This window comes from Macaca fascicularis, chromosome 16 (genome assembly GCF_037993035.2).
Source record: "Macaca fascicularis isolate 582-1 chromosome 16, T2T-MFA8v1.1".
NCBI classification, from domain to species: Eukaryota; Metazoa; Chordata; class Mammalia; order Primates; family Cercopithecidae; genus Macaca; species Macaca fascicularis.
Window position 1 is genome coordinate 74,260,417 of NC_088390.1, and position 12,015 is coordinate 74,272,431.

The window sequence follows — 12,015 nt, forward strand, 5'->3', positions numbered from 1 at the left end:
TCTTTTTTTGAGACAGAGTCTCACTTTGTCACCCAGGCTGGAGTGCAGTGGTGTGATCTTGGCTCACTGCAACCTCCGCCTCCTGGGTTCAAGCAATTCTCCTGTCTCAACCTCCAGAGTAGCTGGGATTACAGGCAAGGGCCACCACGCCCAGTTAATTTTTGTATTTTTAGTAGAGATGGGGTTTCACCATGTTGGTCAGGCTAATCTCGAACTCCTGACCTCAGGAGATCCGCCTGCCTCGTCCTTCCAAAGTGCTGGGATTACAGGCAGGAGCCACCATGCCTGGTGGCTTATTTGAATCTAGATAGGAAAATATAACACATATGTGAAATGAAAAAATACAAGCACTAATTGCCAGGTAAATATATTCAATATAATTTGGTTGAGTACCACGGTTGACAAATGTGTATATGCCTCCAGGGACCAGGTAAGTAATGACAGTCAATAAAGTAGGGCAAGATGAGGACTTTGACCAATGGAAGCGCCTTTTTTTTTTTTTTTAGACAGAGGATCGCTCTGTCACCCAGTCTGGAGAGCAGTGGTGCGATCTCCACTCACTGCAACCTCCACCTCCCAGGTTAAGCAATTCTCCTGCCTCAGTCTCCCAAGTAGCTGGGACTACCGATACCCCACCACACCTGGCTAGTTTTTAGTAGAGACAGGGTTTCGCCATGTAGACCAGGCTAGTCTCGAACTTCTGCCCTCAAGTGATCTGCCTGCCTTGGCCTCCCAAAGTGCTGGGATTACAGACATGAGCCACCACGCCCAGCTCTGGCCCCATATTTTGTTTAAAGAGGGTGGCCGGGCACGGTAGCTGTGGCCTGTAATCCCAGCACTTTGGGAGGGAGGCGGGTGGATCGCTTGAGCTCAGGAGTTCGCAGTGAGCCAAGGTCGCTGGGATAATATATGCATATTTAAGGTTTCAATTTTTGTGTCTCCCAAAAAAAATTCTCAGTTCCTATCTTTTTTTTTTTTTTTGAGACAGAGTCTTGCCGTGTCACCCAGGCTGGAGTCCAGTGGCACGATCTTGGCTCATTGCAGCCTCTGCCTTCTGGGTTCAAGCGATTCTCCTGTCTGCTTCCCGAGTAGCTGGGATTACAGGCATGAGTCACCACGCCCAGCTAATTTTTGTATTTTTAGTAGACAGGATTTCACCATGTTGCCCAGGCTAATCTCGAACTTCTGGGCTCAAGTGATCCTCCCATCTGGCCTCATAAAGTGCTGGGATTACAGACCTGAGCCACCGTGCCTGGCCACCCTCTTCAAACAAAATATGGGCACTTCCATTGGCCTAGTCTTCATCTTGCCTACTTTATTGACTTACATTACTTACCTGGTCCTTGGAGACATACACATTTGTCACCCTTAGAGCTCAACCAAATTGTATTGAATGCATTTATTTGGCAATTAGTGCTTGTATTTTAATCTTCATTTCACATATGTGTTCCATTTTCCTAACTAGATTGAAATAAGCCATTTGGTGTACAGAATCCTGTTAGATATCTTTCTTTTCTTTGTTTTTTTAATTTTATTTTTTTTTGAGACGAGTCTTGCTCTGTCGCCAGGCTGGAGGGTAGTGGTGCGATCTCAGCTCACTGCAACCTCCACCTCCCGGGCTCAAGCGAGTCTTCTGCCTCAGGCTCCGGAGCAGCTGTAACTACAGGCGCGCACCACCACGCCTTGCTAACTTTCGTATTTTTAGTATAGATGGGGTTTCACCATATTGGCCAGGCTGGTCTCGAACTCCTGACCTCGAGATTCGCCCTCCTCAGCCTCCCAAAGTGCTGGGATTACAGGCGTGAGCCACCGCACCCAGCCTCTTTTTAAAAAAATTTTGAGACAGGGTCTTGCTCTGTCACCCAAGCTGGAGTGCACTGGTGCAATCACGGCTCACTGCAACATCCACCTCCCAGGCTCAAGCAATCCTCCCACCTCAGCCTCTCGCTAGCTGGGACCACAGGTGCGCACCACCATGCCCGGCTAATTTTTCAAATTTTTTCTAAAGACGAGGTCCTGCTATGTTGCCTAGGCTGGTCTTGGACTCCTGACCTCAATCTATCCTCTGGTCTTGGCCTCTCAAGGGACTGGGATTGCAGGTGTGAGCTGCCGTGCTCGACCAACTATTTTTCTTTAAATTACTTTTTGGTTGTCACTTATCTCAGTAAATATTAATATGTTTATAAAACCTTTCTCTTATCTGAAGACCTGACCTCAACCACTCAGGGTTGAGTTCCTGTGATAAGGTTTGAGGGTGCCTGAAATGTCATCATGATTCGTTTTTTGGGCTAAGCTGAAACCTAGTGACCTGTCCGGTAAATCAATTAAGGCTATTTTCCGATAATACAAACATTTAACACCGTGGAGTAGGTTTTAGGCAGGATTCCCTCTTTTCCACTGCAAAGGAAAGGTAAGTTCTTGCTGAGGTGATCGAGGTCCTCGCTGGGGCACTGGGAAGGTGGCGGGGCACTGGGAAGGTGGCGGGACATTGGAACGTGCAGTAGTTGCGTTCTGGAGCTTACGGAGGCTTTCCAAGTAGGGATTCCACGCAACAGGTCTTAGGGCGCCCCTCCCTCTGGGCGTGGCAGCCCGGGGCGTGGCTCCTGGCACAGATCCGGAGCAGTTGTCATCGGAGTCATTTTCAGGACTCCAGCTCCAAGCTTCGGAGTTTCCTAAATTAGGGGGGCTTGTCTTCCTGTCCTCTCGACTAATTTCCCTCCGTCGCTGGCGCTGCCCTCGGTCGCTTGGCCCGCCCCTCTCCGCAACTTTTTTTTTCTTTCTCTCGCTGGCTCTTTCAGCATCAGTTTCCCTAGGGGGCGGGAGGGGAATGATATTTGGGGGCTCCCCTGCCTTCCTCTCCGAGCCGCGGAAGGGGAGACGCGGGGAGGAGGTCCGAGCGGCTTTGGGCTCCAGCCAGGGGTCCGCGGAGACTTTGGTCTCCGAAAGCCTTTGACGCCGGGCATTTCGCGAGCTGCGCGCCCCTCTCAGCCGCGCCACCCGCACCCGGAGTCCAGCCGCACCGCGCTGTGCTGAGCCCAGGCGCCCAGGGCTCCCCGCCCCCGACTCGACGCTCCCGCGCTCCCCCTAGCGGCCGCCGTGCCGTCTCACTCCGTCCCAGGCTCGTCGGCGGCGCAGCTCACGTGACCGCGCTCTGGGCCTGCGGCCGCTGTCGGTTCCCCCAGTCACCGAGCGAGAGGGAAGAAACAAGATGGCGGCTGAAGGCGATCCGGAGTGGGGCCCCAGCAATTCGGATTGAGCCTTCTCCCTCCACCCGCTTCCGTCGGCCGGGCCCCTCCCGCCCGGCCCCGCGGGCCTCCCCACCCGGCCCCGGCGCTCCCCACCGCCCCCCCTGCGCCCGCCCCTCCCCCTCCGCTTTCCTTCTCCCCCCGCCTCGGCTCAGACATGAGGGGCCGGCGGGGCAGGCCGCCCAAGCAGCCCGCGGCTCCCGCTGCGGAGCGCTGCGCCCCGGCCCCGCCGCCGCCGCCGCCGCCGCCCACGTCCGGACCCATCGGGGGGCTCCGCTCGCGGCACCGCGGCAGCAGCCGGGGCAGGTGGGCCGCCGCCCAGGCTGAGGTGGCGCCCAAGACGCGGCTGAGCTCGCCCAGGGGGGGCAGCAGTAGCCGGAGGAAGCCGCCGCCGCCGCCGGCCCCCCCCAGCACCAGCGCCCCGGGCCGGGGGGGGCGAGGAGGCGGGGGCGGCAGGACGGGGGGCGGGGGCGGCGGCGGCCACCTGGCCCGGACCACCGCGGCCCGGAGGGCCGTCAACAAAGTGGTGTACGATGACCACGAGAGCGAGGAGGAGGAGGAAGAGGAGGACATGGTCTCCGAGGAGGAGGAGGAGGAGGACGGCGACGCCGAGGAGACCCAGGATTCTGAGGACGACGAGGAGGATGAGATGGAGGAGGACGACGATGACTCCGATTATCCGGAGGAGATGGAAGACGACGACGACGACGCCAGTTACTGCACGGAAAGCAGCTTCAGGAGCCATAGTACCTACAGCAGCACTCCAGGTACCCACCCAGCCCAGTTGCTGCAGACTCCTTCCCCACCTCCTCTGCCCTCCCCCCTTGCTCACTCGAGTGCTGTGCATCCTGCTCCGATCTCCCCCCAACCCCGCCTCCCCCCCAAACGGAGGGGAAATGCGACGGCACATCAAGTGGCAAAAAACTAGATTTACAAGAGGAAAGAGGCGCATTGTTCAAAATGGAGATTGCATTGTTGCAGTTTGCAGGCCACACTCGCTCGCTCGCTCTCTCCCCCCCACCCCCTCTTTTTCCTCTTCAAAATTTGTGCCAGTGCAGTGTCTCCACCGGGCAGGATTGAAACTTTGGCAAACACATATCCATTGCATTCATTTTTCTCCCCTTGTTTTGGTGTGGTTTTCTGGAATGAAAGAAGCCTCTTGTTTTGCAAACCTCTTTGCATTTCTAATGTGGTTTCTTTCGGATTTTTATTATATATCTGTTACTTAAAAGGGAATTAAGGATTTGGACAGATTGTGGCACACAAACACACACACACAAAAATGGGTTTTCACACCCCTAGCTGTGGTTTTAAAATTGTGTTAAGGAAACGGATCATTTGGGTTAGTAGGGGAACCTTATCTGGTCCTGTGTGTTTGTTTTTATTCTTCGAGTGCTAATGGGCCCGTGCAACAGTTGTTGGTAAATGGCTGATTATCAAGCAAAGCAGAAAGCCAAATAAGGCCTAACCAAATTTGGGAATTCATCCGATTCAGAATTATTTTGGTTAAATCAAAAATAAAAGTACAAAACCTCAGGAACGCGCGTCTTAACTCATTTAATCGCTTTGCGTTGCTTGGGAAATGTAGTTTCGTGTCACCTGTTGCAGAAGATGTGTAGTTGATCATCTAGACATGGTTGCCGAAGATGAACTTTTGGACCAACTTCTAAGTCACACAGCGTCAGTATCAGATTTATTACACGACGACTTTTTCTTTTGACTCTATTTCTGAGGGAAAAGCCCTCCCGAAATCCGTAATGAATTTCTCCATGGTAACCCCTCTTCTGTTTTCTCACAGAAAGTTTCTCTAGGCTGGTGCTGAGATGCATTTTGTTAAACACCCCCGACCCCCGCAAAAGGCTGCTTTGTACGTAGTTGCAATTTACTAAATTGTGAAATTAACCAAAGCAGCAACCGGCAAGACCTTTCCTTTATAATTTTGCAAATCTAGATTAATTAAATTAGAATCTGGTTTTAAAAGCATTTAAAAAATAAAGTTTATGAGAAAATATTTGTGAGGAAAAAAGACCATTTTTTCCTTGAAGTAAGGTGTGTCATGTCTTTCTTAGAGAGACTACTGTAGTAGAAGTGGTTAACTTGAAAAGTTTCTGATTTTAATAAATGCTTAAATACTTATTGGAGAAGTAGGGTAGTATTAAGCCAAATGTAAACCCACATAGGTTGTTCTAACTAACACAAACTGAAAAAAGGTCATTTCTTTTGCCCGATGATCAGAATCGTTGCCAGTCTTGTCTGGGGGAGGCTGTAGGAGTACTTTTTTTTTTTTTTGAGAGGGAGTCGCTCTGTCACCCAGGCTGGAGTGCAGTGTCCCGATCTCGGCTCACTGCAACCTCTGCCTTCCAGACTCAAGCGATTCTCCTGCCTCAGCCTCCCGCAGCTGGGATTAAGGCGCCCACAAGTACACTCAGCTAATTTTTGTATTTTTAGTAGAGATGGGGTTTCACCATGTTGGCCAGGCTGGTCTCAAACTCTTGACCTCGTGATCTGCCCATCTCGACCTCCCAAAGTGCTGGGACTACAGGTGTGAGCCATCGCGCCCAGCCTAGTGCGTCTTTTATAGTAATAATTTTTACTGTACTTCACATGTTGGTCTTCTTTGTACCCAGAGCTAGTAATTGAAATATGGAGACTGAATTGCATACACCCCTGGAGGAAGTTTTTTTCTGGTTAGAAAGAGCTGAGACATTTTGACAGGGCAGTTCAGCCAACTTTAAGTCCCATTTGAAGGCCTATCAAATAATATTTAAGATTGAAGACTGTTCATATGCTGACTTAAATTACCATTTGTAGCTAGGTGTCTTTTAATAAAATATGTTTACTTTTGATACTTTTGTGACATTTTGTTTTTCTTTTTTTGAGAAGGAGTTTTGCTCTTGTTCTTGTTGCCCAGGCTGGAGTGCAATGGCACAATCTTGGCTCACTGCAACTTCCACCTCCTGGGTTCAAGCGATTCTCCTGCCTCAGCCTCTCGAGTAGCTGGGATTACAGGCATATACCACCACGCCCAGCTAATTTTGTGTTTTTAGTAAAGACAGGGTTTCTCCGTGTTGATCAGGCTGGTCTTGAACTCCCGACTTCAGTTGATCTGCCCACCTCGGCCTCCCAAAGTGCTGGGATTACAGGCATGAGCCACGGTGCCTGGCCTGACAGTTTGTTTTTCTTAATGACACTTGCAGCCTACCATGTGTCTACTTGTCTTATCCTTATATGAAATTATTAACTGGAGATAGGTATCGAGCTTATTCAACCCCTGCAGCTCCTGTAACAGTGTTTTGCACATAGCAGAGGTTCATCAAAGATTGGTTGGATAGATTGTTAGTAGATGTGAACTTGTAATAGATGAAGTTTTGATCATTCTACAGTGGGTGTCATAACTACTAAATACTTTGGATTTAGGAAACTAAAAATTGATCTAATTGGTTTTTTTGTGTGTGTTTGTTTTTTTAATTGGGTTTTGATAGACAATTTGATCAGTGAATGTTTTTCTTTTTTTTTCAGTGAATGTTTTTCATTGCAAGAGTTACTTTGTTTTTGAGTTGCTATTTCATATTGCTTGTTAGGCATTTTCCTTTATTGACTGTGATGTTAGTTTGGATGTTTTACCTTTTGCAGCACATTATTTCTTAAGATTATGGTAAAATGGTTGTCTTTTTTTTCCATATCTCTTGTAAAAAAAAAAAAAAAAAAGGGATACATGTGCAGAACATTTGTTACATAGGTATATACGTGTGCCATGGTGGATTGCTGCATTTACTGACCCGCCCTCTGAGTTCCCTCCCCACACCGCCCTCTCCCTACCCCCCACCCCCCGGATGTGAGTGACATTTTGAGTTCTAAACTTTTAGAACATGCCCACTTGCCTCGAATGAGTAACAACGCATGACAGTGAGTTGTTTAGGCTAAGTACCAGTTTCATTGGTTTTATAGTCTGTACTTCCTGGAGGAAGGCTGTCAGGTAAATGTGTAGATAGAAGAAAAAAAGTTTTAGAACTGGTTTAAGATATCCAAATAACACATCAAGAAGTATGATGAATTTGAATCCTGTTGTACTGTGAAGGCTGAAAGAGGAATTTACTTTATTGGTGATTTAGAGTAATTTGATTAATTTTTATAGTTTACAGTGTTGGTTTAAGTACTGACATGTGACATTCCTAACATCATAAATAGCTCACTCCTAATATAAGAAATAACTCAGTATTTTGTAGGTAATATAACTTAATGCAAAGACATTCGTTGACATTACTAAAGTCATGAAAGGTTTATTCATTGAAGATTGTTTTCCTTTTATGGAAAAAATGTAAGGATGGCAACTTTTTAGTATAAAATTGAAATCACCTAGTTTTGCTTAAGCTAAAGGCATATGACTGAATAATGCTTTAATTCATTTTTACTTTTTAAATTTAGAATTACTTCAGCTTATAGGTTTTATGACATTGCCAGTATAATGAGAAGGATTGTATAGGAAGTGTTTTCAATAGGCATTTGGTAAAGTTCTGACAGCACTTTGAAATTAAGCATTTGCTAATTTTAAGAAATTATATTTAAAACAGAATGATTCTTGTGTTTCAGTCTCAGTCTCGTGTGAGACTTCTGAGAATACTTACTGGAATTTTAAAACTTGGAACCCCCGATAACGTAATAAAACAAAAGCCCTGGTGTTATCCTGGGAGAGTTAGCGATTTATGTCCTCTAAGGATTGTGACAATGGAGATCAGTGGCAGAGATGCCATGAATGAACCATAGATTTACTTCAAACAGAATTTGTCACTGGTTTGACAATATTATTCCCACCAGTGCCAACTTAATGTCTTTTCAGTATAATTTCTGATTGCTACATGCGAGTTACAAAGTGCAGTAGACATTTAAAGGAGGGCGAGATTATATACCCTGTTTAAGGGGATTGGTGTGGGCATAGGCTTCCTGGATGGGCATGTGGAGAGTAAGGACAGGCAGATGGAGGGAGGGAGGGGGAGGGAGCGGGAGGGAGCAGCAGGCACTGATAGTAAAGTGTGGGCAGTCTCAAGTAACTCAGTTTAGCAAGAGCCTGAGTGTGTGAACAGGAAATAAACCAAAGCTCCTTTGTATGCTGTGTTGGGCAGTACCTAGAGGATCAGGCTATAGCAACTGTACTTTCCCCCTCTTCTGTAGAATAAGGATTGCGCTAGATCGTGATCCTCAGGCCTTTTTCACTCCTAAACACCCCGAGGAGATATGCTGTATTCCCAGCAGCACCATGCACAAACATGAAACAGAACCACATCAAATCACAGAGATGCTGTTGAACCACTGCTGTAGCCCTTTCTCCCAAATTGAGGGAATTACTGAGGAAATGGCCTGGAGCTCTGTCTCTTTCAAATCTATTTCAAATTTGTTTAATTTTGGGTATTGGGATGACCGGAAGATCTTGAAAGAGCAGGGCGTGATTTCAGAGGGATGCCACGAAGTTTAGCTTAGATTCCCTGCTGCGGGATGGATTGCCAAGGACAAGATAGCTGGTGGGTTTTGTAGCCCTGGATGGAAGACCTGTCCAGGAGGTACTTTAGAGTTCTTCAGGCCTTGACACATAGATGTGTAGAGAGAGGAATGCATTACATATGCCTCCCTAAGAATGGTAGCACTTTCAGTAACAATAGGGAGGTCAAGATTATAAGGGAAATTAATGACATCTTGTTTCAGGTATCAGCACCTCAAGAGGTTAAACATGAGAATTAAACAAAATGAGAGCCAAAAGGGTTACGAAAAAGTTGGGCAATATGATTTGTGAGTAGTAGAGAGGCGTGTCCTAGGTATGCATTAATAAGTAGTCTTGCACAGAGTTCGTGCTTTTCTATTCTTCTGCTCACCCATGGGTGTGTTTGGAAGTTTGTATTGAAACATGCATATCACAGGACTGGGGATGTTAAGACCAGGAGCTCTGGTCTCTTCTGTTAGGTTCTCCTTTCCTCACTCCTCAAGACCCTGTGTCTTCCCTTTGACTAAAGACCCTTAATGGTGGAGACATGGGGGTGAGAGAGTGGTAGTCATGGTGGGCAAGTAGTAATCTGGGTGACACAGGAGCAAATCCTAGCTGATGCCCTTTTCCCTTCCTACTCCTTAGCCAGGCTTGAATCCCTCTTCCTGGGAGATCTTCCCTGAGTCCTGTTTGCACCTTGGTCTTCCTTCTCTTTGAGTGCCTGCTTACAGTGATTATCATCTCAGCACTAGCTTAACGCTGACACTCATTATTCTAATTTTATTTATTTATTTATTTATTTATGAGACAGAGTCTCAGTCTGTCACCCAGGCTGGAGCGCAGTGGCATAATCTTAGCTCACTGCAGCCTCCACCTCCCGGGTTCAAGCGATTCTCCTGCCTCAGCCTCCCGAGTAGCTGGGACTACAGGCGCCTGCCACCATGCCTGTCTAATTTTTGTGTTTTTAGTAGAGACAGGGTTTCACCATATTGGCCAGGCTGGTCTCAAGCTCCTGACCTTGTGATCCGCCCACCTTGGCCTCCCAAAGTGCTGGGATTTCAGGCGTGAGCTGCTGCACCCGGCCTCTAATTTTTTTCATGCTTTTGGGTTTTTAAAATGACAAGCCTCAGGAGGCAGCATGTTTCTTAACTAAAATAAAAAAATATATATATACATCAAAATGCACTTTAAAAGATAGAAAGTGACCATATAGAAATAATTAAAATACATGTAATTAAATATAATTATAATGTTTTGTCTGCTGGTATATATCTAAAATTTTTATGTTTTTCTAGATAGTAAGCTATATTCAAATATTAATTTGTGATTGTCACAATTTAAAAATAGTGACAGTAATAGCTAACATCTATTGGACATCTTCTAAATTGCTGAATGATTTTCAAGCAATATTTATGAAAATTCAGTTTTTAAAAGGTAACAGCTTTATGGAGATATAATTTACATACTGTAAAATGTACCCTTGTAAAGTATATAATTTAGTGGCTTTTTTAGTATATTGATAGAGTCGTGCAACCATTAACACTGCTTAATTCCAGCATGTTTTTATGCCCCCTCAGAAGAAGCCCATACCTATAGCAGTCACTCCCTATTCTTCACCTCCCTCCTGCTCGTCCCTGGCAGCCACTAATCTACTTTCATTCTTTGTCGATTTGCCTTTTTTTTTTTTTTTGAGAATGGAGTCTTGCTCTGTCACCTGGGCTGGAGTGGAGTGGCGGGATCTCGGCTCACTGCAACCTCTGCCTCCTGGGTTCGAATGATTCTCCTGCCTCAGCCTCCCAAGTAGCTGGGATTACAGGCGCCCACCAGTACGCCTGGCTAATTTTTTTGTATTTTTTTTCATAGAGACAGGGTTTCACCATGTTGGCCAGGCCGGTCTCGAACTCCTGACCTTGTGATCCACCCACCTCAGCCTCCCAAAGTGCTGAGATTACAGGCGTGAGCCACGGCGCCCACCCTGATTTGCCTCTTATGGACATTTCTTAATAAGTGGAATAATATACTCTGATAATATATGGCTTCTGTCATTTAGCCTAATGTTTTCAAGGTTTATACATATCTTAACATGTGTCAGTACTATATATATGTATGTGTATATATATATTTTTTAATTTATTTTATTTTACTTTTTTTGAGGCAGAATCTTGCTCTGTCGCCCAGGCCGGAGTGCAATGTTGCGATCTTGGCTCACTGTAGGCTCCACCTCCCGGGTTCACACCATTCTCCTGTCTCAGCCTTCCAAGTAGCTGGGACTACAGGCGCCCACCACACGCCCGGCTAATTTTTGTATTTTTAGTAGAAATAGGGTTTCGTGGTGTTAGCCAGGATGGTCTCGATCTCCTGACCTCGTGATCCGCCCACCTCGGCCTCCCAAAGTGCTGGGATTTCAGGTGTGAGCCACTGCGCCCGGCATCAGTCCTATATTTGAATAGCACTTCATTGTATGGCTATACCACTTCTTTTTTTTATGTTTTATTTTTATGGAGACAGGGTCTTGCAGTGTTGCCCAGGCTGACCTCAAACTCCTGGACTCAGGCAATCTTCCTGCCTCAGGCTTCCAGCCTCCAGAGTAGCTAGGATTACAGGCACACACCTCTGTGCCCAGAGACCATGTTTTGCTTATCCATTTCTTAAGTTCATGGACATTTGAACTGTTTCCACTTTTTGGCCATTAGGAATAATGCTGCTGAGCACATTCGTGTACATGTTTTTGTCTATACATATGTTTTCATTTCTCTTGGGTATATGATTAGGATTATTTGCTGGATTATTGCAAATTCAATTTTAATTTCTTTCTTTTTTTTTTTTTTTGAGACAGAGTCTCTGTCGCCCAGGCTGGAGTGCAGTGGCATGATCTTGGCGCACTGCAACCTCTGCCTTCTGGGTTCAAGAGATTCTCCTGTCTCAGCCTCCTGAGTAGCTGGGACTACAGGTGTGCGCCACCATGCCTGGCTAATTTTTGTATTTTTAGTAGAAGAGGGTTTCACTATGTTGGCCAGACTTGTCTTGAAATTCTGACCTCAAGTGATCCACCTGCCTTGGCCTCCCAAAGTGTTGGGATTACAGGTGTGAACCACCGCGCCTGGAAGAAAGTAATTCAGGAGTTAGAATGAATCCTTGGTGATAGATTGGTTAGGCTGGGATGTGGTGAGTGGGAGAAAAGGATTCAAGGATGAACTGACTTCTGAGTCTCCCTTATTTCTCTTTTCCTTATTCACTCCTTATTTCTTCTCCATCTCGAATGGATATAGTAATACTGATTTCTTTGTAGTTCTCACA

General features: G+C 46.4%; 1 protein-coding gene across 33 annotated transcripts in view; it reads left to right on the forward strand.

Moving 5' to 3' along the window:
• The first annotated feature begins 3,180 nt into the window (after nt 1-3,180).
• The window catches only part of BPTF (bromodomain PHD finger transcription factor), a 151,977-nt gene continuing 143,142 nt past the window's right edge, over nt 3,181-12,015 (forward strand). For all 33 annotated transcript variants that reach the window (XR_012426038.1, XR_012426042.1, XR_012426040.1 and 30 more), the window contains exon 1: nt 3,181-4,012. Coding sequence is in view for 17 of the 33 variants with exons in the window: in XM_015438741.4 (XP_015294227.3) it covers nt 3,403-4,012 (610 nt within the window). In the remaining 16 variants the exon portion in view is untranslated. The remainder of the gene's footprint in view (nt 4,013-12,015) is intronic.